Source organism: Doryrhamphus excisus, linkage group LG1 (genome assembly GCF_037039965.1).
Source record: "Doryrhamphus excisus strain RoL-2023G ecotype Guam linkage group LG1, RoL_Dexc_Guam_v1.1, whole genome shotgun sequence".
Taxonomy (NCBI): Eukaryota; Metazoa; Chordata; class Actinopteri; order Syngnathiformes; family Syngnathidae; genus Doryrhamphus; species Doryrhamphus excisus.
The window spans coordinates 4,684,837-4,711,877 of NC_136357.1; the positions used below are offsets into that span (position 1 = coordinate 4,684,837).

General features: G+C 40.2%; 1 protein-coding gene across 1 annotated transcript; it reads right to left on the minus strand.

Moving 5' to 3' along the window:
- Positions 1-638: 638 nt before the first annotated feature.
- On the minus strand, positions 639-26,377 carry ranbp10 (RAN binding protein 10). Its single transcript, XM_058075465.2, has 15 exons — positions 26,090-26,377; positions 19,443-19,554; positions 18,806-18,858; positions 10,084-10,251; positions 9,942-9,964; positions 8,057-8,241; positions 7,844-7,956; positions 6,249-6,357; positions 5,939-6,087; positions 4,360-4,576; positions 4,141-4,280; positions 3,848-3,999; positions 2,940-3,051; positions 2,433-2,574; positions 639-1,310 (listed from the first exon to the last, which is right to left on the minus strand). The coding sequence occupies exons 1-14, from the start codon at positions 26,286-26,288 to the stop codon at positions 2,444-2,446; spliced, it is 1,863 nt and encodes a 620-aa protein (XP_057931448.2). The 5' UTR covers positions 26,289-26,377; the 3' UTR covers positions 639-1,310; positions 2,433-2,443.
- Between the last annotated feature and the right edge of the window lie 664 nt (positions 26,378-27,041).

A 27,041-nucleotide genomic window follows, 5' to 3' on the forward strand; every position in this document is an offset into this window, starting at 1 on the left:
AGATCAAAAATATGTAGGTCCTGAAGGTACAAGATCTGATTTGCACCAAAACACGACTTATATCTCGGCCCAGGAACAGAACCTGAACGTAACTCGAGGACCACTTGTACAATTCAGATGGAAACTTGCTTCCAGATGAGCAAATTATCTTCTAAATCATCCAGTTATGTAACAGAATTACAAGTTTAGGGCTAATTAGGACATTATATATTGATATGAATAATTCCCTTTGTAGTAGTCTCACACATGAATCCCTATAGTTTGTATTTACCTTACATAGAATGGTAAATACAATAGAATAGACTGGATGCAGGTGAAGAATACATTCATTCATTCATTTTCTACCGCTTTTTCCTCACGAGGGTCGCGGGGGTGCTGGAGCCTATCCCAGCTGTCTTCGGGCGAGAGGCAGGGTACACCCTGGACTGGTCGCCAGCCAATCACAGGGCACATATAGACAAACAACCATTCACACTCACATTCATACCTATGGACAATTTGGAGTCGCCAATTAACCTAGCATGTTTTTGGAATGTGGGAGGAAACCGGAGTACCCGGAGAAAACCCACGCGTGCACGGGGAGAACATGCAAACTCCACACAGAGATGGCCGAGGGTGGGAATTGAACCCTGGTCTCCTAGCTGTGAGGTCTGCGGTGAAGAATACAGACGCAATATATTATTAAAAAGAGTTACTGTAAGTAACAATGTCGATTTGCATAAATGAGTAGCGAATGTAGCTTATTTCTGAAAGAAACGTAAAGGCGTTGACCACAACGGGCTAGCATTGTGCTGTACTCTGCTTCTGATTTAAATTGTGAAAACAACATGGATACACTTCCAAGTGTACATTTCAGGGACTCGTATCTTATTAAGGGTGACCTACAGGTGTGATAATCACCATGGTAACTAGCTGTGAACATCGTGATGCAGGATATGGTGAACATCAAAAGTGAAATATTTATTTAGGAGCCAAAATCCACCCATGAAAAAAAAAAAAAAGGGGGATCATGACTGAATGTTTGTCGGAAATGTGGAAATGAGCACAACAAACTGACAAAAAAAAAGAAATAAAATGTCTAGATAAACAGAAAATTGAATTAATATTCTTTAAATAGTGTCACACGTTTATTTGATAATACTAAATTAAAAAGGAAGCTTTCTTTTCTACTCTCTGCTCTTTTTGTCTGGGCCACTGGCTCCGCTTCTGATAGTCAACCAAACACACCAATCACACGCATGCTTTCTTCTCCGTCGCTATGACAACTACCTGCTGGACTTGCCCTCTTTCAGTGCAACCGTAATATAAACCTGTGGAGACACAAACATTGGTTTCAAGAGTAGCAATTTGATATAACATTTGTTTCACAATGAAAGGCGACTTGCTGATTTAAGATCAGGCTACTGATGGGTTCATTGGAAATTATTCCATTATTTTCCTGTGTCTTTAGTTACTTTAGTTTAGGGTTATTATTATGAATATGAGTTTACATGACGAGTTTTCCCTCTTTCCGTAAACAATGGTATACATGGAAAGAAATATTCCAATCTCTTGTTTACATGCGCCGCTATAAACAAACAGTATAGTCAATAGGGCATGCGCAGTAAAGCGTTAAACATCAACATCACGTGATACCGGCTTCCCCGAGTTTTTCTTCCACTTGTTGGAATAACTCCGTGTTGCGAGTTTTTCGTCCGTTCAGTCGTGAAATAATTTAGTTTGTATCAAAAAAACTTTTCGCAACAGTCCAGTGCCGAGTTCTCGCCTCCATTTTTTTACACAGAAAGAACGTCTCGAGCTGCGTGTTACGTCATATCCGAGCATGCGCTGAAAGAACGCACTCGCGATAAATGTAAACAGGAAATGATAAAATTCAATCTTGCTAATATTTTACAATTAAACTCGGGACATGTTTTATATTGATATATATTTTCTTTTTTTAATAAAAAATTGGACTGCTTGCCAACCGCCAATAAACAACAACAACAGAAGAAGAAAAGCACTACGAAAAAGAGCAACTTTTTGCTAACTTTCCGTTTGAGTGGGTACAAGCTACTTCAATCGGATTGGTGAAAGGAATATTCCACCCATGTGAATCCGATTATATATTCATTCGGATTGGCACTTTTCTTTCGGAATGAGGTGTATACAAAGGTTAAATTCTTTCCGTTTCAGCAAATAAACCGAATACAATTGGAATATTTGGGTCCATGTATACGCGGCTACAAATGTTCAAACCATGACACCACAGACAACACACCAGAGCTGCTGGTAAAAAAAAACAAACACCTCAGGAAGTGCTGGATTAAATAAATGGAATATTAAATGTATGGGTATTAAAACTATCAGCAAGTACCAATATATACAGTATTTTTGATTAATTTTTGTTTCAGTTTTATTTTCAATTTCTGTTCTTTCTAGTACATACTTACCAACACAGGGGCTAGAGCAAAAAGTTGTCTACTCTGGCAAAGGAGCAGGAACCAGATCGAACCCGAGCCATAAGCTGTACACACTCGGTAGCCTGACCCAGCGCTAACACCAGAGGAGGCTGCTTGGGCAGATTTTGGGACTCTGAACATGATAAAACACAAAAGGCAGAATGGATCTATGTCAAAATTGAACTATGTACACATGTTGTATAATGATGGTTTCCACAACAGGGACTTTCTATCAGTGTTATATAATCGATGGTCTGGGGACAAATGATCTCTTTCGGTATTGGTACATCGATTTCTTATTTTTTTTTCTTCCAATTGTCCTTATTACAGTACTTTCTAATGGTTTTCTCATTTAGATGTGATAATAAAAGTAACATAAATAGGCCAACACTATTTTGGGCTTATTTCTTCCAGTGCCGCCACTTCGCACACACACACACACAGACATCGTTTTGATTGTACACAACACATTCATAATCAGCGAGTGCTTTTCTTTACCCAGTATGGCGCTGTTGAGTGCGGAGCAGAGTGACTCTCTCTGTGTGGGGTCTAACTGCTGGCCCACAGGGCAGTTCCACGGATCCGAGTACGCTAGCAGACTGAATGCGTCCTGCACAGACACACACACAACATCAACAACATTGCAGTGTCTTCATTACCAAGCAGAGACTATGACCCTCGAATAAACATCACTCTTTTCTGTATTATAAAATATTTGAATTGAATACAGCTGCACGAGTGGTTAGTACGCAGGCCTCACAGTTCAATTCCACCATCGGTTCTCCCTGTGCATACGTGGGTTTTCTCCGGTTTCCTTCCACATTCCAAAATCATGCTAGGTTAATTGGCGACTCCAAATTGTCCATAGGAATGAATGTGAGTGTGAATGGTTGTTTGTCTATATGTGCCCTGTGATTGGCTGGCCAGGGTGTACCCCGCCTCTCGCCTGAAAACAGCTGGGATAGGCTCCAGCACCCGCGCGACCCTTGTGAGGAAAAAGCGGTAGAAAATGAACGAATGAATGAATGAATTGAATACAGCTGCACGGCGGATGGGTGGTTAGCACGCAGACCTCACAGTTAGGAGACCCGAGTTCAATTCCACCATCGGTTATCTCTGTGTGGAGTTTGCATGTTCTCCCCGTGCATGCGTGGGTTTTCTCCGGTTTACTCCCACATTCCAAAAACATGCTAGGTTAATTAGCGACTCCAAATTGTCCATAGGTATGAATGTGAGTGTGAATGGTTGTTTGTCTATATGTGCTGTGATGTTCCTCTCGCCGGAAGACAGCTGGGATAGGCTCCAGCACCCCTCATGAAGGAATGAATTTAATACACCAATACAAGTAGTAGTATAGTAATGTAGTTTGTGGAAGCAGAGTTGTGTGCTTGTGTGCGAGTGCATACCTGCAACATTTTCTTGTGTGTTGTGTTCTTGCCGTAATCGCGACACAGCTTTTCGTTTAGTGCCTGCAGCTCCCGTCCAAACTGTATCATCCTCTCTGTGGCCGCCTGGTTCCCTCCGCAAAGTTGTCTACTATTTCTATAACCCTCATCCTCTGGCGCCCAGACACGCATGTGAAAACACAAATGCACGTATTAAGCAAGAATCTTGTCGGATGATAAACATCCAAATGAACAAATGAAAAAAATGTGCCAATTATTTTAAGCATACCGCATATCTGCATGGATTTGCGTACCTGTGACACCATTGCCAATGCTGTTGTCATCTGGCTGAAGGATCTCTTCGTGTTTATATGTGCCATTCATGATCCGAGCAGACGGCACCTCAACAACTCCATTGGTGTAGTGTTCTGCTTCTATTTCCATCTCACTGTCACTACACACGCACAAACAGCCATGTAATCATGGCAAAAAAAAAAACTTTTTGACTTTTTTTTACTTGGCATCCTCCCTACCTGGTTTCTTGGTTGCTATTGGCGCTGTGTGGCTGGCTCTTGGTGGAGTCGGAGGAATTAGATTCTGAGTAGTTGATGGATGAAGGTGAGGAGGAGGTGGACGAGGAGGCTGAGGAGGACGTGCTGGGGTATTTGACGATGCTGCTAATAACGCTGCTGTGGCTCTTGGATTTTTTGGTGGGAGTCACCCCATTACTGCAGGTTGGGCTGTCTACACCTTGGTACAGAGAAAAACGCATGGATTCGTCTTTGTGGTTGGTTTAACAATAATGAAATACAAACTTAAGGCCCTTTCCACAGCCATGCTGGCAAAAAGTACAAAAGACATGAAAAAAAATCAGAGACCCACAATTAAAAAAAAAGTAGAAACTTACAGCTTTTTCACAAAATGCTTAAATACAATACAAAAATACAGCTAAAAACACCAGGAGTCTCTCTATTTGTGAGAAGGGATGTAAATCTCTTTGTGGTAAGCGATTTTTCCATCAAAATATACGTATTAAGATACGATTCAAAAACTGAATATTTTAAAAACAGAATGTTTCTATATGATTTCATACATTCTCATACATTCTAAGAATGTAACCTGGCAAATGTTCAGGGGCAATGGGAAAAAAAACACCCAACTAACAATTACTTTTGTCGTACTTTGGTACGTGAAAAAAAAAAAAAAACTATATTATGAAAGCAGGAAGTGAACAAATGTAACAGTTACTGATTGTAAAAGTACCAGATGGAGGGGTAGGAATTAATAAGCTTTGCTTCTTCCTACTCCTTTTGGACATGTGGAACTGTGAACTGATTATGTGATGCATTCAATTGTAATCTGATGCATGTTCAAATGAAATAAAACCATTACCGTTACACCAATGTGGAATACCCCATTCAAAATTGGAATTGTCTTCTAAACGGCGTATTCACTGATTCATGCTTTATATATACAAATTGCTTAAATGTGCATATGTATTTAACCATGAAACAGCATGATTTGATTCATTTAAACCATGATAGAGTTAAGCTGCAAAATGTGAATCACAATATTATAAACAGTTACAAACATCAAAAACAGTTCAATATAGTAAAATACGGGCTGCACTGTGGTTGAGTGGTTAGCGCGCAGACCTCACAGCTAGGAGACCCGAGTACAATCCCACCCTTGGCCATCTCTGTGTGGAGTTAGCATGTTCTCCGGGTACTCCGGTTTCCTCCCACATTCCAAAAACATGCTAGGTTAATTGGCGACTCCAAATTGTCCATAGGTATGAATGTGAGTGTGAATGGTTGTTTGTCTATATGTGCACTGTGATTGAGTGGATGGCGACCAGTCCAGTACCCCGCCTCTCGCTCGAAGACAGCTGGGATAGGCTCCAGCACCCCCCTGCGACCCTCGTGAGGATAAGCGGTAGAAAATGAATGAATAGTAAAATACTGTACCAATCAAAACAAAAACAACCTGAGCCTTAAATGTGCATATTGGTCAGAATTCAATTGAAACTGAAATCAAATTACAAATTACACAATATTACACATGTATTGGGATGCAGCTGAATGCTTGTAAAGTTTATATAAGCAGGCGTACCTCCAGTGTGTGAGTGTGAATTTCCAGCTCCCTGACGAGGGCTAAGATTGGGTGAGCCAGGGTAACTGCTCTGGGACTTGGGAGAGCGGATGGTCAAGCAGCGGACCTCGCTGTCTGTACCGTTCACCATTTCCACAAACTGACGACACCTACAAGACAGAGCATAACAGTTTTATGATAATAGTTTAGATAAATTTTTTCCATGTCTGTATATGTATAACAACATGTACAGTATATTATATTATTATCCATGCTAGTGGTAACACTGATAGCATTTCATTCATCTGTAGTTGTGTTGCTTTAAACTTACTTCAACATAAATAGAAGGTTTGGGTTGTGTTCTAACAGGCCAGGATAAAGTTGCTGAGTGGCGTCGATGGCTTCGCCCACACGTCCTTCCAGCACCAGTTTCTGTATTCCTGTTGGGCAAAACATAACTCGATGTTATTTCCAATAGAATGTTTTCAGTGCAGGTTATTGTCTGTAGCTTCTCTATTGGAGTCTCAATACTCAATACAAAGTAGGGGTGTAACAAAATATTGTTTCGGCGATAAATCGCAATACTTCGTTCCACAATACTGTTTCGATATTAAAAAGTATGATATGGATATTTTTAGGCATTTATCATAGACTGTATATGGTATTTATGCAAGTGCAGACACGGCAAAGGTTCATTTCTGATTTGAATTGAAACCTCCGATGGTTAGGTGGCAGCACTTACGTAGTCAATTAGGCAAGGACGTTGAACGAGATTGACAAGTGAAACGTCCTCACACATAAACACAGTTCAACATGGCGGAATGCCAGCACATAACAGCGGCGTACAAGGTACTGAAGTGCGGACACATTTTGGATTTCTACACAAAAGTAGGGTGTGCAGAAATGGACAAAACCCATGCCGTTTGTAAAATGTGTCGTGTTTCCTGAATAAAGTATTGGGGAAACACGACAAATCTGCGAGTCCACTTAGCGAGACACCATGAGGACCTGCCGCTAGCAAGCAATGCCAAGGTCCTTTTGTATACTACAAAAGTAGTACTGTGATATTGTTTTTCAAATTGATATCACTATTTTGTTAAATAATGGTTATTTCAAGCATCCTAAAAGGACTTTTTACTGATGTTAGTTACTTTGTTCCACAAAAATACTGTTCTGATGGTGGATAAGTCAGGGACTGTATACTCTGCATTTTTTCACAGCTAATAGAATGGGAACATTTGAGCAGGATCTTGACACATAATTTAATTTATTTGGTTTATATGTTCAATTCCACCCTCGGCCATTTCTGTGTGGAGTTTGCATGTTCTCCCCGTGCATGCGTGGGTTTTCTCCGGGTACTCCGGTTTCCTCCCAGATTCCAAAAACATGCTAGGTTAATTGGCGACTCCAAATTGTCCATAGGTATGAATGTGAGTGTGAATGGTTGTTTGTCTATATGTGCCCTGTGATTGGCTGGCGACCAGTCCAAAGACAGCTGGGATAGGCTCCAGCACCCCCGCGACCCTCGTGAGGAAAAAGCAGTAGAAAATGAAGGAATGGTTTTTATGTTTTTTTTTTAAATTATGCTACACTTTTAAGTTTGTGATACAGCATAACATACTGTTATAATCGAATAAAAATGTGTTTAGTAAGTGCAAATTGCTGGTGTAATTCAGTTTTTCCAGGAAATGATCTACAAGATCTAACTACAAGAAAAACAACAAAAATATCGCCTTGTTAACAGTATCGTTATATATCGTATTGTGAGCCTAGTATCGTAATATCGCCAGATTGTTGCCAATACACACCCCTAATAAAAAGGGTCAAAAAAAGAGTATAATAGGTCGCCTTTAAGTGTAAATGTAGACCACTACACTACACAGTTTGCGCCAAATAAATGAATTTGAGTGTGCTTCATTCACATACTCTGTCTGTTCTTTATAGATGTCTGGTCTTCTTGTATCATCGTCTCTGTGGCTCTTGCAAAGGTTGTAGCAGTGGCATAGTATCCATGGTGGACTAGGTAACTGGATACCATACTGGAGGAAAAAAAAATCACTTTTGAATGGAACTTGGACCCATAGCTAAATACGTATATTAAACTAACTCTGACCTCATATTTACATAATGTAAACTTACTTTTGCAGGACAGCTTGCCAATCACCCAGCCTTTCTCCGATGGGAAAGCGAGCGATCATACCATGGATCTTCGCTCGCCATTCACTCATGTAGTCCTCAATGTCAAAGACAAATGGCTGCTGTCCAAAGTTTGCATCTACAATCTCACCCGGTGTTTGAAGCCCCACGGTGGGGTACAAGTTGGGCTGGTAGAACAATCAGAAGGTTGTTTGAGTTTCATCGAAATTGGGTGTTATGGAAGAAATATACAATGTACAATACAGTGGAACCTTGGTTACTGTCATTAATACATTCTACAAGATTAGATTAGATTAGATTCAACTTTATTGTTATTGCTCATGTCACTGGTACAGGGCAACAAAATGCAGTTAGCATCCAACCAGAAGTGCAAATTTATAAATACCTTATTAGTAAGTAAATGTAGAAATACAGTAAACCTCGGATATATCGGAAATTCGCTCACAACGGACAGATAAAAAAGAACCGATTTTCTGTAATGCATTTCCAATAAAAAATTCATTGCATATATCAGATTTTTTATAACGGATTTCGCCTATTTCGGACAAAATCTCCAGTCCCGTTCCAATTTCCCTCGCATATATCGGATGGCCGCATCGTGTCTTTCTCCTGGCTCCAGATTTAGGACAAATATAAAAGTGAGTGACGTCAATAATACTAGCACAGCAGTGAATGAGATCTTAACCTCACTATTGGAAATAACGTAGGCCTGACGGGCGTAACAGGGCCTAGCTTAATTAACAATTTGTTATGCTCAGAGTCCAATAAAGTTAAATTCTCATTACCTTACGTCTCTTTTCATTGCCCAGTCCAGGTACATTGGAAACATAGTCAAGGAAGTGCCTTTTTATAACGGATAAAATCCGATTTACGCATATACCGGATATAAATCCGATATATGCGTAAAACGGACATTTTCCGGTATACGCATATAACGGATTTCGCTTATATCGGACAAAACCAGTGGGAACAATTGAATCCGATATATCCGAGGTATACTGTAGAATAGAGCTGTAATTGGACAGATATATGTACAAACTATAACAGGCTATGACTATGATACAGTGTGGATATATACAGGGATATACATAAATGACTATAATATGGCTATTGCAGATTATAAAGATTATAAACCGTATGTATGAATGTGATAAGATATAATAACAGATCTGACTGTAACCAAAATGTACGCTTACCGAATCAATATCCTAAAAGAAATAACGTAGATCCTATTGCATTGTAGAAAGAACAGGAAGATGGTGTCTGTGTGCTGTTTCGCTGCCACATTGTGCCTTTGGGAACAGTCATGTCTCCAATAAAGGTACATAAGTGTAACCTTAAATATTCGTTTATCCCTTTCCTTGATCATTTATACGCATTTAAATTATTTTATGCGGGTGAAAACCAACAGCATATATGTATCTCCAACTCAAACACTACGCTGCTTTTAAGTATGCTTGGAAAATCCCCCAAATAATACACTCAAATCATGAATTCAAGTGAAATAACTTGGTGTCTTTGAACGCGACCCCACTTGAACCAAAGCGGGTTTCAAATGTTCTGCTACTATTAAAGAAAACCAAAGAAACGTGTGCTATCATTTACCTTGATTTAAATAGACCGTTGATACATGCAAATAGGGTTGAGCATCTTTTGAATTTGAACGATACCGGTTCAGATTCCTCGTTCTCAAGTGAGTCGCATGGGTGCTAACTCGAGTTCTTTTGGATGAAATATATATTATAATTGTTTTGTTGTAAAAGCAAATGCAATGGATGCTGAAACAGTAATGTGCAAGGATCCATTGTATATCAAATATGCCAATAAATAGTTGTGTGGCTGGCATATCGGAAATGCTGATACTTACCGGGAGGTCTGTGAAAGCCACACCTTTGAAGCAAAAAAAGAAATTTCTGTGAATATGCATGACGATTCTAAGAAAGTTTACAAAAATAAATCAGGACTTCATAATATTATTTTGTAATTCATGTTCATCCACTTCCACTGACCTAAACTGATGCCATTTTTGGTGTAGAAGCATGTGTTGTTGATGAGGTTGACGCAACAGCCAATCACGTCACCCGTGGTGAAGGTTGGTCCATATGGTTGGCCAGTCCCAGAGGAGCAGAAGGAATGGCCGTCATCTCCATGGTAACCATATGAGTGCTTGTCCCATCCTAAAATAGGGCAAGGATTAGGATTAGCTTTTACTTTGTACTTTCAAATCTTGTGGGGGAAAAAAAATGCTGTTGTCAATTCAAATTGCTGCAACTTTCACTTGAATCGTTGGCTGTTCATTTAAACACAAATATCCTTGAAGGAAGGGTTATCGTATGGAAATCCACGAGCTTTCTGTGGTTGTGATGCAGTGCACGACGCTGGCTGAGGTCATCAGTGTACATGGAAATATTTTTAATGAAATAATATCCTCATTATGAAACTTTGCTATTATTTTGCACATCACTGCTCTGTCTGTGTTAATGCATCACACATTATCCACATTTTCTATGTCAACATTTTGGTAAATGACAACATAATTTTTTTAAAACTCATACAAAGTGCAAATAAAGCATACATCAAAAACGGACATAAATTAGAGCATTTTAATCAAAATGCTGTAATTGAGATTTCAGTAAACAGTGGCCTACTGTCATGAAATATATCAAAATTTAATATTTTATAGTTATACTTTATTTTAACATGCAAATTGGTTAGAAAATCACTTACATGTTTGTTTGCTATGACACATTTTAGTATTCCTACCAGAAGAATGACCAATATATTCATTCATTCATTCATTTTCTACCGCTTTTCCTTATGAGGGTCGCGGGGGTGCTGGAGCCTATCCCAGCTGTCTTCAGGCGAGAGGCAGGGTACACCCTGGACTGGTGGCCAGCCAATCACAGGGCACATATAGACAAACAACCATTCACACTCACATTCATACCTATGGACAATTTGGAGTCGCTAATTAACCTAGCATGTTTTTGGAATGTGGGAGGAAACCGGGGTACCCGGAGAAAACCCACACGGGGAGAATATGCAGAACATGCAAACATGCAAAAAAGGTGGAATTGAACCCTGGTCTCCTCGCTGTGAGGTCTGCACGCTAACCACTCGACCGCCGTGCAGCCCTGACCCATATATGTCTCAACTCACTCCACTATTGCTCTCTGGTTCTACCACATCTTACTTATTGTGGGGAAATATGGGCTAATAACTATTAAAGCAATCTTCACTTGTTAAATGTACTGCAAAAAAGGTCAGTAAGGATAATTCATAATGCCGCCTACAGAGAACATACCAACTCCTTATTTCTAAAATCACAAATACTTAAACTTGCTGATATAGTTCATCTTCAAACAGCTAAAATAATGCATAAGGCTAAAAATAACCAATTACCTAAAAAATGTCATCCAATACTTCTCTACAAGAGAGGAGAAATATGATCTCAGGGAAGAACTACATTTGAAACACGTATATGCTAGGACTACGTTAAAAAGCCATAGCATTTCAGTATGTGGAATCAAACTATGGAATGGATTGAGTAAGACCCTCAAACAATGCACAACGATGAGCCAATTCAAGAAACAATACAAGCAGTTGATGTTTGCTAAATACAAGGATGAAGAGTCTTGAACCAGTCATGATGTGCTATATATATCACTATATTGACACTTACTATGGTACCCATTATGTCATTGGATGCTCATATCACCTTGTACTTCGGTACGAGGTGCATTATTAAAAAAAAAAATCTTAAACTGTATTATGGAAAGCAGGAAGTGAACAAATGCGACACCCACAATGCACAATGCATGTTGGACATACTTGGCAAATAAAAGATAATTATGGTTCCATATATGCTTGAAACACACACAGCAGTAGCCAGGCCAGCTCCAGGCTAAGACAGTCCCGGCACAAACAGCAATCATGCCAACTCCAGGCTCAACACTACTAGCAGCAGCAGCTGCCAGGTCAACTCTAGCCTAAGCCAGGCCCAACACCACTTTCAGTATCAGCCAGGCCAGCAGAAGGCTGGGCCAGACCCGACACCGGCAGAAGATGCAGCCAGGCAAGCTGCTTGCTAGGAGGCTAGCATGGGCCTGCAGGGAAAATAGATCACTGCATACAATATGACATGGAGGAAATTAAAGTTTAAATTCCATGTCTGGGGAGATTTTCAGACTAACAAATCGACAGGAAAGCCTACTAACGGTCGCAAGCAAGTTTCTTTCGGCTTTTTACTGATTTAATTTGACAAAATGAAATATTCATTCATTTTCTACCGCTTTTCCTTGCTGGAGCCTATCCCAGCTGTCTTTGGGTGAGAGACGGAGTACAATTTGGACCCCAATTAACCTAGCATGTTTTTGGAATGTGGGAGGAAACCGGAGTACCCGGAGAAAACCCACGCATGCACGGGGAGAACATGCAAACTCCACACAGAGATGGCCGAGGGTGGAATTGAACCCTGGCCGCCCCAATGTTAAGCATGTCTGAAAGAATATACCATACCACTCTGTGTATAGGATTATCTTTAAATATAAAGTATATTCTTATTTCTCAATAGCAGTCATTTTGCATCACTTTGTATGTGTTTGTGTCATGTGGGCGTGGTCTCTGTATGGTGAGGTATTAGATTAATCTGCTGACAGGGATATTGCCTCTAAAGCCGGGCTCACTGCTCCAACATGCTAATGAAATGGGCAGGTCTCCCACAGCGGGATCAGACACAGAGGTCACCAGTAGAGAACACTGTACTATATTAAGGGAAACACGTGCAAAGATGCAGGCGGCACCTCTCTTGCTGGCATGTGTACATATGGGAACAAGAGAAGTACAAGCGATAGAAAAGTACTGTTTGTGGATCCAGAACTGAATTTGGCTCACATGTAAACAGCCAAACACAAACAGTACTCATTCAGACTTAAAGCAATCAGTAGTATCTATCTAGCAGGGCTACTGTCCATTGGAATGCTAGCAACCAAAAATATTTATGACTAAATGTTTGGACAGGGTCAGAAAACAACATTCATGTGTGCAACACTGTTCCATGCCGTTCCACCCAATGACACATTGTAATCAAGAACCATCTTTGTGTGCATATGCATCAAGAGTCAGATGAACCGGCTGGCCCCCTTGTGTCCACTGCATTCTACAAACCTCGACCGACAAACAGATCTTAGCTGGTCAATAAGCAGGTCAAATGGCCCCAGACGGGGCTGGAAGCTCGGTAATGTGACTGGTTGCAGCAGAGGTTGTGATGTAATCAGGCTCTCGGCTACTATATGGCCGTTACTCTTCATCCTGTGTGCTTAGCTTCTTAGATGTCTTTGTATGTGTGCAAATCTGTCATTGAGATACTGTTGTGTGTATGTAAGCTTGTTAAATAAAGTTTGAAAGAATTTAGCAGACGGTGCTTTTTTTTCTCGCCACAGTCTCTCACTTTTCCAGGCGGTTTTAACATGCAGTACAGTGTATCATAAACAGGAGAATTGCACTTAAGAGTTTATAGTTTAAACAATATTGGAATTTATTTTATGACGGTATATGGTAATGGTGTTATTTATTATATTTTTATTTATTTTTATTGAGTGCATCACATAATCAGTTCACAGTTCCACAGTTCCTACTCCAAAAGGAGTAGGAAGAAGCAAAGCTTATTAAATCCTACCCCTCCATCTGGTACTTTTACAATCAGTAACTGTTACATTTGTTCACTTCCTGCTTTCCATAATACAGTTTAAGGTTTTTTTTTTTTCCCAATAACGTACCTCGTACGATGTGATATGACCATCCAATGACATAATGTGTACCATAGTAAGTGTTAATATAGTGATATATATAGCACATCATGACTGGTTCAAGACTCTTCATCCTTGTATTTAGCAAACATCAACTGCTTGTATTGTTTCTTGAATTGGCTCATCGTTGTGCATTGTTTGAGGGTCTTACCCAATCCATTCCATAGTTTGATTCCACATACTGAAATGCTATGGCTTTTTAACGTAGTCCTAGCATATACGTGTTTCAAATGTAGTTCTTCCCTGAGATCATATTTCTCCTCTCTTGTAGAGAAGTATTGGATGACATTTTTAGCTAATTGGTTATTTTTAGCCTTATGCATTATTTTAGCTGTTTAAAGATTAATTAACTAAGATATCAGCAAGTTGAAGTATTTGTGATTGTAGAAATAAGGAGTTAGTATGCTCTCTGTAGGCGGCATTATGAATTATCCTTACTGACCTTTTTTTGCAGTACATTTAGCGAGTGAAGATTGCTTTTATAGTTATTAGCCCATATTTCCACACAATAAGTAAGATATGGTAGAAGCGGAGAGCAATAAAGAGTGTGGAGTGATTTCTGATTGAGAACAAATGTTTACTTTGTTCAATACTGAAATATATCTGGCCACCTTATGTTGTATATTTGTAATATGAGGTTTCCAGCTCATATTTTCATCTACTGTGATCCCCAGAAATGTATTTTCTTTCACCCTTTCAATGTCTACACCGTCTATTTGTATTTGCTGGTGTGTGTCCTTTCTGCTGTTATCAAACAACATGATTTTTGTTTTATTTAGGTTCAAGGACAACATACAACAATGCTGTATATACTGGTGCTCTGTGTATAATACTGAATGTGGTTCTCCTGGAAAGCTGCGCTCCTCGCTCAGCGAGGAGTATTGGACTGTTATCTTTGCTGTTTAATTGTTAGGGCTCGAGCACTGACCAGTGCGAAAGCCCTATTGTAATCGTTCCGTTTTTTATTCTGACGAAAGGACGGCCATTTTGAGGGCCTTAACATGCCCGAAAACTCACCAAATTTTGCAAGCGCGTCAGGTCTGGCGAAAATTTCGATCTGGTGGGGGTCCCGAAAACAATGTTCCAAAATTGACTCTCTAGCGCCACCTTTAATTTTTGAAAAAATTGGCCCCCGCCACCAGTTTCACCTATCGTCACGAAACTTGGTGGAGACGTCTATCGTGACAGGACGGACCAAAAAGTCTCAAGAACCCATATTGGAAAACGAACAGGAAGTTGGCCATTTTAGATGGCGGCGGCCTTTTTCGTGCCAGAAGTTGGGGTCGTATCTCGACGAACTCCTCCTAGGGGGTTTGACCAAATGAGTCCGTTGTTGCATCAACGGACACTAGACGGATGGCCGACGTTAAATTGCGAAGGATTTTGGGATATTCCATACGATGTGGGCGTGGCACGCCCCCAAATTTTGCCCATTTTCATATGTCCGGGCCTTGCACGCTGAGCGTAACTGTAGACGTGAATAACTTGGCTCCACGTGGTCAGATCTTCATCATACTTGGTACATGTGATCATGGCCCCGCCCCGAAGGTCCCCGTAGGTCACTTCCTGATTTCGTCGCAGCGCCACCTATTGGCGACAGGCTAAAGGCGTGTCATCTACATGAGGCCTTTTCTGCCAGGAGATTCATCAGATGAACATCGGGGTCACAAGGTCACTGCCTGACAGCCTGGTGAAGCCTGTTGATGGACCATGATGCAGGAAAAGCGCACGTGGTGGGCGTGGCCTGGCGGCGAATGCTCAGGCCTCGCCATTTACATAGAAAAGGTCATCATTCGCCCGCAAAAGGTCGCATGGGCTTGAAAACTCATAGGGGGGGTCAGAATCCAGGCCTGAGCGGCCTGGTGTGGCCCCCATATGAAACCAAGCCAAATTGACTCACTAGCGCCACCTAGAAGTTTTAAAATAATTATCCCTCGCCTCCCGTTGCACGTATCGGCATGATTTTCGGAGGAGACATCACTCGTGACAGGACGCACAAAAAAGTCTCAATAACCCATGTTCTAAAACCAACAGGAAGTCGGCCATTTTAGGTGGCGGCGGCCATTTGGGGGCGGATGTATGGGTCGTATCTTGACGAACTCCTCCTAGGGGGTTTGACCGAATGAGTCCGTTGTTGCATCAACGGACACTAGACGGATGGCCCACGTTAAATTGCGAAGGATTTTGGGCCGCTCCATAGGATGTGGGCGTGGCACGCCACCAAACTTTGACCATTTCATATCTGGCCCTGCCTGGTGTCTGGCCTTGCCTTGAAGCAATGTACATCAAAGTCAATACACAGTTTGACTGACAGACTGATGATGTCAGTTGATGGACTATGATGTGTGTAAAGCACATGTGGGGGGCGTGGCCACGCCGAATGCTCAGCCTTCGCCATTGACCATCGAAGGCTCTTATTTTGCCCGCAGAAGGTCACAGGCTGCTGAAATCTTACACGTAAGGTCATAATCCAGGCCTGAGCGCCCTGGTGGTGCTCCCATGTGACACCAATCTAAATTGACACACTAGCGCCACCTAGAAGTTTCAATTCATTATCCCTCGCCACCCGTAGCACGTATCACTATGATTTTTGGTGGAGACGTCTATCATGACAGGACGCACCTAATGCTCCAGAAGCCATGTTCTAAACACAGCGCCACCAACTGGTGGAAATGTATATCTGCCGTAACTTCCTTATGCATGGTTGGATCGTCTCCTAATTTTTTTGGGTGGGTTGGGTCACCCTCCTGTCTGTGACTGTGTGTGTATATAGACTCTATAGCGCCACCAACTGGTGGAAATGTATATAGCCGTAACTTCCTGATTCATGGTCAGATTGTCTTGAAATTTTTTTTGGTGTGTTGGGTCAATCTCTGCTCTATGACTGTGTGTGTACATACACTCTATAGCGCCACCAACTGGTGGAAATGTATATCTGCCGTAACTTCCTCCAACATGGTCGGATCTGCTCGAATTTTTTTCTGGTGGTTCGGGGTACCCTCTGGTCTATGACTGTCTGTGTACATAGACTGTATAGCGCCACCAACTGGTGGAAAAGTATATCCACCGCAAGTACCTACCACGCGGTCCAATCACCGTGAATTTTTTTACGGCGGTTCGGGGCGTCGGACGGGATGTGACCGCACACCCGCCTCGCCACCGGTGTCGCCCCCTCCTGGCGGAAATTTGTAAATGCCGTAACTCCCTTACCGCTTGTCCGATCGCCGCGGTTTTTCCTACGGCGTGTCCGCGCGCCTGTCCGGTCACGCACGCGCCCGTCCGGTCCCGCGTGCGCCCCCGACCCGCGCGTACCCCCGACCCGCGCGTACCCCCAACCCGCGCGTACCCCCGAGCGCGTCGGGGTGCTCGAGCCCGCTCATCACTGCTCGCAGTTTTAATTATCTTTGTTCTTTAATTTCATCACTGTGTTGTTGGAAAAAGTAAAATCTTTACCCAGAGGTAATGACTATTTCTATTTCATTCAACTTTCTGTAATTATACTGCTTTATCCAGGCACAGTCACTTATTGAGACCTAACTAGCATATGGTCGGGATCTGCAAATCAATCCAACATCACAATCTGCAGATGTTTATTAACTGCATTTTACTTTATTGCCGTCCTCCATTTTGACTCTATTGTGATTGCCCAGCATCTCAGGCACTGCTCATGCAAGCAAACATTAAGACAGTTATCTCTGACAATTACAATAGCAGCACAAATGATTGGTCCCATTGAGTCTCGCTGTTTATCTGGAGCGTTTAATCGTCACAATCACAACATCACTGAAGAATCAATTGAGTGAGCTTTTTGTACTGAAAATAATTATGTTGTTGTCAGGATGCATTTTCCTCCAAATATCTCCAAGCAGAGAATGTTCCTGCTCAAACCTTACAAATACAAGGTATAATTACTAGCAATTATATTCATCTATGTTTTATATTTCTTAGACACATATTTATGTTTAGGGACAAGTGTTAAAGAGATGCAAGTGTTTTGTTTTATTTTATTTTTGTGGCCCCTAGGCCACACCTTGAACACCCATGTGTGTTTCGCCAGAAAGTCGAGGTGCTGCCAGGCGACAGAGGAGTGTGCCCAAGCTCTGGTTGGGTTTCATTGTGGAGGGGTTTGTGCCGCTTTCACACCAAATATAACGAACGTAAATACAACCGCCTTGTGATTAAGTGTGCATACAAGTGCTAACAACTACATGTTAGGGGACCTATTATGCTCATGTTTTAGCAATTTGTATAGAGTTGTGGACTATAGAGCAGCTACACGTGATAACCAAGCTTCATAGATCTTCCAGAACCTGCACCTATTCAGCTGTATTTATTTGTATTTTCTGGTTCCCGCTGTGGTTGGTCACACTCCCACGTGCATAGAAACACTTCCAGTTTGTGTCGCTAATGGTATATGAGTTGATAATAAACAGCTAACGGCTTTTAACATACAGCCATATCTGTTGGGTCCTGAATCTGATCTGGAAGAAGAGACTGGAGAGTCTGAAGTTTTTCAAGAAAAAGAGGTTACTTCAAGATGTCTCTCAATGGTAAGTAGCTTTAGCATTTTAGCGTTAGGTTTTCTTCAGCATCGGTAACGTCTAATGTGGACTACGGTAGGTTGGACTGCATTGGAAGAAGGTGTGGATCCAATAATATCTGCCACTTCCATATTACATTTATTATCATTCATAGTAGTGATGCCAAACTTCAAAGTCTGATTAGCTTCTGGTTGTCCTGTTATTGTGAGACAGCTTTTCTCCAAGGGAGAAATTCTCATTTTTATCTCACAAGGTCTCATGACAAATTTCAAACACAATGCGGAAAAACAGACTTTTCAATGGTGTAAAACAGAAGCAATTTTACAACAAACAAGGTATACCTACCAAACACAATTTTCAAATATCAGTCACTAGTTACTCACCAGGCAGTCTGTTCATGTTGACTCCCTGAGCAGACAAGCCGATTCCCATGTAGCTGCATTGCAAAAGGAGAACATGTTAATCATCAATGGTATGGGTGCATTTCTATATAAACATGTAAATATATAGTATGATAAACCATCAATGTTTTGGACCTGTAAATTTTCACTGTGTGTGCTGAAAATATTCCTATTTGAAGCTCTGGGACAGTATAAGCAAGAAAAGGTATTTTTAATTAAAAAGGTGCTACCTTGGATAGGTACTGTAAAGGAGGTGAGAACTTTCTAATTATAGCCCGGCCTCTTCCTGTTTCTACACAGCAATTCACACCGCATCAAAAACACTTGCATGTACATTAGTTATGTTTGTAGTCAGCTAATAATAGCGATTTGACAAAGTTTAGCGACTAACATTAGCTATTAACTCATGAGATGACTCAATATGATGAGATTTTAGCATAAATGTTAAGAAAATTACAATGAAATAATATAACTGCACAAACAACCTTTTTCATTTAAGTCAAAACCATAAATATTTATTGTTGCATAATATGTAATAATGCAATATTTGTTAATATCTGTTAATGCGACTAGTAGGGAATATGCACTAAAGCCGATACATAAAAAGGTATTTGCTTACCCATCTCGACCTTTACTGACAATTTTGACTTCAAAATAGTAGATCCCACAGGCAGCAGGGATTGGATGTGTGGCTCGTACTGATGCGGCATCCTTGTGGTTTTTCCCGTGGCCTACAAGTGAAGTACAAAAAAGGTGCCATGAAAAAAAGAAATGGATATGGTGTACAGTGACACGACGCTTAGATTTGGACATCTGTTGTGTCATGAGATGTTTTAATGTTAAAAAACAATAAACAATAAAGAAGCAAGAAAAAGTCGCAGTCGTATTATATATCTCCCTCACTATATTGTGTTTATTCAGAAATTAATACATGAATAATGCACCACTTGGAGCATTATTGGAGTTTTGATATTCGTATTATTACGTGGTGTTTTTTTGGTCTTAAGCCGATATGGTGCTAAATGTGTGCAGCATAGGTGACAAAAAGGTTGACAATTTCAATAAAATTTTACTTAAAAAAGGTAATTTCTTTTTTATATCAAAAAATAGCATCAAACCTTAACACAAACGTATCGAAACAGAGAATTTTGTGTATCCTGTGTGAGCTCAGATTTTAAAAAAGGACTGAATAAGTCTTGGATATTGAATGAGTTAAGACATGAAGTCCGCATATTCGAGTGAAAAAAGGTTCTTCTCCCATTCCGTGGGGAAGTGGTAAATTTTGGCTTTTTAAGTTTACATTAAATCGATTTGACGCAGGCTGCACAGTCGTCGAGTGGTTAGCGCGCAGGCCAAACAGCTACAAGACCTGAGTTTGATTCCACCCTTGTTCTCCCCGCGGGTTTTCTCCGGGTTCTCCGGTTTCCTCCCACATTCCAAAAACATGCTAGGTTAATTGGCGACTCCAAATTGCCTATAGGTATGAATGTGAGTGTGAATGGTTGTTTGTCTATATGTGCCCTGTGATTGGCTGGCCACCAGTCCAGGGTGGACCCCGCCTCTCGCCTGAAAACAGCTGGGATAGGCTCGAGCGACCGCGACCCTCGTGAGGATAAGCGGTAGAAAATGAATGAATGAACAATTTGAGGCAAACGGGTTAACTTGTTAGCTTATTAGCTTTCTCACTCACGATCATACTAGCAAGAGACCGTCTTGAGCAAATTGGAAAAATGTATTAAAGGTATTAAATGGGATTTGAAATTAAATCAATCAGGTATCTTTTAAAACTGAGGAACATAATAAAATGTAAATAGTTGGTTTGTGTGAAAACAATACATTTTAAACACTGAATTCTGAACAGTAGGGTCATAACACTAATGTTTAATATCTAGGGCAATTACACTCGAACACAAGCCATTACGATGTGTGATTTCTTTTTCAGATTGCTGCTTATGCAACCCCCCAGGTCATGGCAGAAAGTGGCTACCACCATTCAGCAGTGTGTTGTGTAACGGCCATTCAGCTTCTAAAGTGCGCTCGTGCATCTGAGATTGACGGGTACGTAACGGGTCATAGTAGTTCCATTATATGAATCCACATGTATAGCTACATAGCGTTGACGTAGCCGGCGATCAAAGGTCAGTGTACCTTTACATGTTTTCTGTATTGCCGGGAGTCGCTCTTATATGATTATTACAGTAATAATGCCACTATCTGCATACACATATGCTTGTGTTTCGACTGGCCAGTTGAATGAGGTGCAGGAACATCTATTTTTAGATTATCTCCTGAAAACAAACCATGGTGGGGGTCAATTTCTGACAAACACCAACATAAACTGCATTGCCAAGTCAAACAATGACTGTTTTGTGATCACTTTTGGCCAGTTATAATATGATAACTGCCACCTTTTACACATTAAATCAATAGAAAGACTATGAAATAATCCAACAAATATGGTTTTTCGCTACTCCCCTAATTTGATGGTGGGGGAAATGTTTGAAGAATATATATACAGTATATAAGCCGTGCGGCTAATCACGTGATTCACATTCCAAATACATGCATGTTAGGTATTCGCCCCAAGTCAGCTGGGATAGGCTCCAGCATACCCCCGCGACCCTAATGAGTTTGAGTGGCATAGAAAATAGATGGATGGGGTTGTTGCCATGTCGACGAGAACTACTACTTTTTGAAAATGATGATGTCTCTGTATGTAATTCTACTTTATCGTGAGACAAGCCTTGGAAAGCAGAAGAGTGCCACAGTACGTATGTATTACAGTATGTATTACAGTATGTATTACAGTATGTATTACATTGTTTTCACCAGATGATACGTTCCCGCCTGGATGCGCCTATTTACTAACCTGGCACAATGTGGACGTGAATTATATATTTTTTTTAATTAAAAAAAAATATACCAGGAATGTCCTTAGCAGGTTTCAGCCCCGAAACCCATAACACATAATGCAACACAATGCTAATACATAATGGTAATGGTTTAATTTCATTTGAACATGCATCAGATTACAATTGAATGCATCCCATAATCAGTTCACAGTTCCACATGTCCAAAAGGAGTAGGAAGAAGCAAAGCTTATTAAATCCTACCCCTCCATCTGGTACTTTTACAATCAGTAACTGTTACATTTGTTCACTTCCTGCTTTCCATAATACAGTTTAAGTTTTTTTTTTAATAATGCACCTCATACCGAGGTAATTAATATAGATAGGGATATTGTGTGATAGATGCACCATATTCAGGTTTTGAGGACTCTAATATATAATGAGGGAGGTATAATTTAGCTTGTTTCCAAACGTTTCTAAAAGTAGTTCCCTAGCCAAGAATATTTATGTTCCTCCAGCATAACATAGGTTACCTTATTTATAGTGTGCACCTTGGAAAAATGTTGTACAGTACAGTCTTTTGTGATTTTCATGATTCATGATCTAGTTCAATGTGTCCTACAAGACAGTGCAGTGCAGTGGGAATGTCGACTGTTGGGGTTGTTTTGAGGAGTAATTAGGTTCTTGTATAACTGAACAAAAAGCTTTGTCTTCTATCCGTGGCACTTTGTTTTATGGACTGGCCAGTTTGGAGGATGCTCATTGCTCTTTGGTAACCTCAACATTAATGTCAGATCTTTGCATTTGCTATTTTTCTGTCAGCATTGTCAAACTGTGACCTACTTCACCTAGGGAGTGTGGCAAAGGATGTTTAGTAGAGTGGCTGTGGAACTTACACGGTTTATTCTAAAAATAAGTGTTATTTACTCTATTCACGTTCAAATTAACTGAAATACAAAAATAAGGGACTCGGAAAACACATACAGTAATGTTGACATGATGATATAAATAGATTATCCCCCCCCCCCCCAAATTACATTAGATTTTTTTTTTGGTTTACATTTTCTCCTGTTCTCTCCTTTTTTTATTCTGTTTTTGCCCCATCTTAAATGTATCTTACCATCATATAGTATGTGATTTAGTGATTAAAATGTCAATTAATTCAATGCAAAAATAATGTATTAAATATTTATCAATGCAGTACATCACTGGCCAATTTTCCCCAGTAAATTACAAATGGATGCAGTTTGGCTGACTTTTCAGGGATTTCAGCCTCTGCACACACATTGCTAAAAATGCTATGCTTGTGATTAAGGAAGATGTAGTCACCAATGCAATTCCATATGCATTATTAATGTAAAAAAAATGTATGACAACACCCTTATTTTGTCTATACAATGAGATGAGATGTGGCAAAGAGTGCTCTTATTTTGAAGGCTGTGTTTAGAATGTCTTTTCACGGTTAAGACGAGCTCGGTGCAAGAATAAACCTGCCTCTCATCGTGTAAAACAGGGGTCTCAAACACGCGGCCCGCGGGCCAAATGTGGGCCGCAGGACACTAGTTTGAGGCCCCCGCCTTGATATGAAAGTTTAATGTTAGTGCGGCCCGCGCAAGTTTGATATGGATGCTGTATGGTATCATGTACCCAGATCAAAATTACGTTTGATTAATGTTCATGTTAAAGGTTAAATAACTGTTAATAGTTATCCTCCCTATCCGTGTGGAAGTGGTAAGTTTTTGGCTTTTTAAGTTTAAAGGAAATAACTTGGAGGCTACCGTTTAGGTCGCTAGCTCTCTAGTTTGCGAGTTAGCATGTGTCTCAAGACCCTGCAGTTGCGCAATATGTTGTAAATAAAAAGAGTATAAATGTGACTATAGTCGTGTTTTGTCATGTCTACAGGGCTCTAATAATGCTTTGTTCATTTTAATCTGAAAAAAATAATTTGTCTACCCACCATCTATATGTGCTTTCTTAATTTTTTATTATATGCAGTTTTATTATTATTAGTATTATATTTATTTATTAGTGATTGATTGATTTTCTTTATTCTTGATCTTGTTTTGTGTAGAAAAATAAAAATGAAGATGTTTGAGAACAGTGGAATGTTTTATCAGAGCTTTTCTTGTAGAAAATCGGAACCAAAGCAAAGTTTATTCATTTTTCTGTTTTTAATAAATGCGTTTTTTTGGTTTTTTTTTTTTAAACCTGATGCGGCCCAGCCTCGCCCAGACCCGAGCTCCAGTGGCCCCGAGGAAATTGAGTTTGAGACCACTGTTGTAAAACGTTCCTTACATTAAAGTCGCGCGAACACACAGCCGCACTAGCATGCTCTACTAAACTATGCTAACCCCGCTAGCTTCCATTCACGCTCCTCAGAGGAGTTCCCGACAAATTTTTACAGTGTTTTAGGTCGTTATTTCAACATGTTCAGTCCATGAGGGGGCGGTTTAATGTTTGTGATGGCAGTCCTTCTCCGCATGATGACATAGTAGTTTCATTCTCATTTTCAATTTCCGCATTTAACAGTAAATTTACTGGACAATTCGGAAATTTAGTTAACTCAGAAATCATAGGGCCCTAGAAACTCAGCATTTGGTGGTGTTCATTGACTTCTAAGTATAAAAAAAAATAAAAAATTAAAAAGTCAGTCACATTGCCCAAATTTGAAGCCCTTGAAAACAGAGGAACTAGCAAATGAAACACATTGGATTGGGGACACCGCTACCAAGTACGGTTTCCAAAGTCATCCAAGCCTTTGGGAGACATGCAGCATTTTAAACAAATAAACAAAAATTCAGATTTTTTTTTCGAGAATTTAGAAGTACATTGCACTTTATAGTTTTGTCTTATTTACAGCTTTATGTTGGCTGATTTTTGTCTTTTAAAACTATACATTTAGGATAAACGGATTGTATTCTGACAGATTCTCCGTGTTCTGTATAAAAAGAATGTCTCCAGTGATATTGCATGCTATTTGGCTTTGAATTTGAAAAATGATTCTAAAACAAATAAATTATCGAGCAATATAGTATTTGTCATGGAAATCTAATAAATTAGCTTTGTTGGATACAAAGTTCAAAGTTCTCTCTACACCGGTATCTGTCTTAAAACGGAGAAAATTGGCACTTTGGTCAAAATAGCATTCAAACCACAAGAGTGAAAGAGCTAGAGCAACTAGAAGTGGCCTATTAATGTGTTCTCCCTGAACACTTTTCAGTCACATTAAGAACCAACCATGACATGGCATGTTTTGATTAACATGGTCTCCGTTGAATTGAATGCAACAATAAAACAATCAGAAGTATTGTTTATATAATAATAGTACATTGTAATGCATGATATGTCTCTGCATAACAGTGTTTTTCAACACATATTAGGCTTTGGTTGCTATTCATAAATAGACATTTAGCAGGAATGTGCCTTAAATGGGTAAAACTGGTGTCCTACCATGATAGGTTGAAGTGATGACAACATGAGCTAAATCTCATGTGTTGACTGACCTAAAGAAAAAGTAACAGAAAAGAATGCCAGAATCCCAGCCAGGCTTGACAGAATTGATGCCGTGATATCTTTATACAATTACATAACAGACAATTTACTCATCGGCGTGCGGAACTGATTAAACAATTTGTTTATCTTGTTAGGCGAAGGACGACGATCAGATGGGCCAGAGGATCGGTGCATTTGGCCTTATGTATGCGCAGAGGCCTCCAACCTTGGCAGCAGCTGCTGAAAACGAGCTGACTGCCTGTTTGTTAAGAGGCATCGCACTGTTGTCCTCACTGCGAAAACTAGACTAATATCGTTGGTTAAATAACTAACACGCAGTCATTGAAACCAGTAATAAATACTTTGATTTTCAGTGCTTGTTCGTAAAAAAAAATTGTGCCTTCTACTCAGTGCTGTCGTGTTAAAGGTTAACACGTAAGGTTCGAATCCATCTTGTGGCCTGTTTGTCCCGTCGTCCTACACTCCCCGATGTAATGTTTATTAGTTTTTTAGTCTCAAGTAAAAACAGGTTAGTAAATGATAGTTAGCTACCAAGCTAACTAGCATGCTTGCATAAGTTATAGCTTAGCTAGCTGACAAAATAGTAGCACAACATCTCGATGTGAATCACTATTGTTGACTTAAAACTACACAGTGCCTCAAATACAATGTTTTGTAACAACAAAACAATAAGCCGTGTTACTGAATGGGTATTGTCAGTGTTATGGGGCGACTTGTCGAGGGTGAGGGAGTTCTCTAATGTCTGCTAATTTGTGAGCAAAGCAAGGTTAAGACCAGAAAGGCAGCTATTACAGACAGTCAACACAATTGCAGACTTTAGTGACAAATATGAGCTATGATACTCTTGTCAGGTTAGAGGAACGCTACCACCACAAATACTTCATCCTAGGCCGGATTCTCTAACCTTTGTAATGGACCCTCAGGTTGTTCTGTGACAGCCCGATGTAGCTGTATTTATCCTTGGGGCTCCAGGAACGAGGTAAAGGGGTCTCTTCTTCGTTCACGGCCGGGTAAAGCCGCTTGAGTCGCTCATTCAGTTCGTGTTCCTGATAATTAACAGTAGGATCCCACAACGATAGGCTCCCCGTACCAAGCTCTGCCATTTCGGCTTGTTTTGTGTCTTTAATCTCCCTTTCTCTCAACTCCAAATGTACGCTGAAAGCGAGAGGAACTGGAGAGGAGAAAATAGCAGCAGTGTGACATCCCCCGGATAAGCAGCAGAGTGTAGTCACTGTATGTTGCAGTGCCGCGTGGGTGTTGTAGTTTTTACTAACGTTCATCTCCATGCCAACGTTTCCAGAAAAGACTACAACTGCTTTGCTACCGCCCCACCGAGGGGGCCTTCACTGTGTGAGGTGCCGAGAAAATGTAGTTTTTTCCAGTTACAGTATGTGGGCTAATATGTTTTGCACACTTTTACATAGTTTTACAAAACTGTTTTCACTCCTTATAGTTTATTTGACATATGAGTAAAAAAAATACGATATATTAATACGTGTTGATTACTAACATTGAAATAATTCTAGATTGGTTTTATTCCTTTTTAAAAATCAAATCGTATATTTTCAACTGGAATTATGTTGATATAACGTGGACGTTTATGTTCTTTTAGGAATAGAATTTATTTCACTTGAAAAACATTCAGGCGCACCGTGGTCTCCTATCCATGTTGCTACTTCCGCGTTGCTCTTGGAAACCCATGACAATTCTGTGACGTGGGCTTGAGCAATACAGACCAATTCATACAACCTTAGAGGAGCAAGAACTTAGAAAATATCAAGTCTTAATATTTTTAGTTTTCTATGCCACCAGACAAAAGCTTCATTTTATTTTGGCAACCAAAATAACAAAAATGG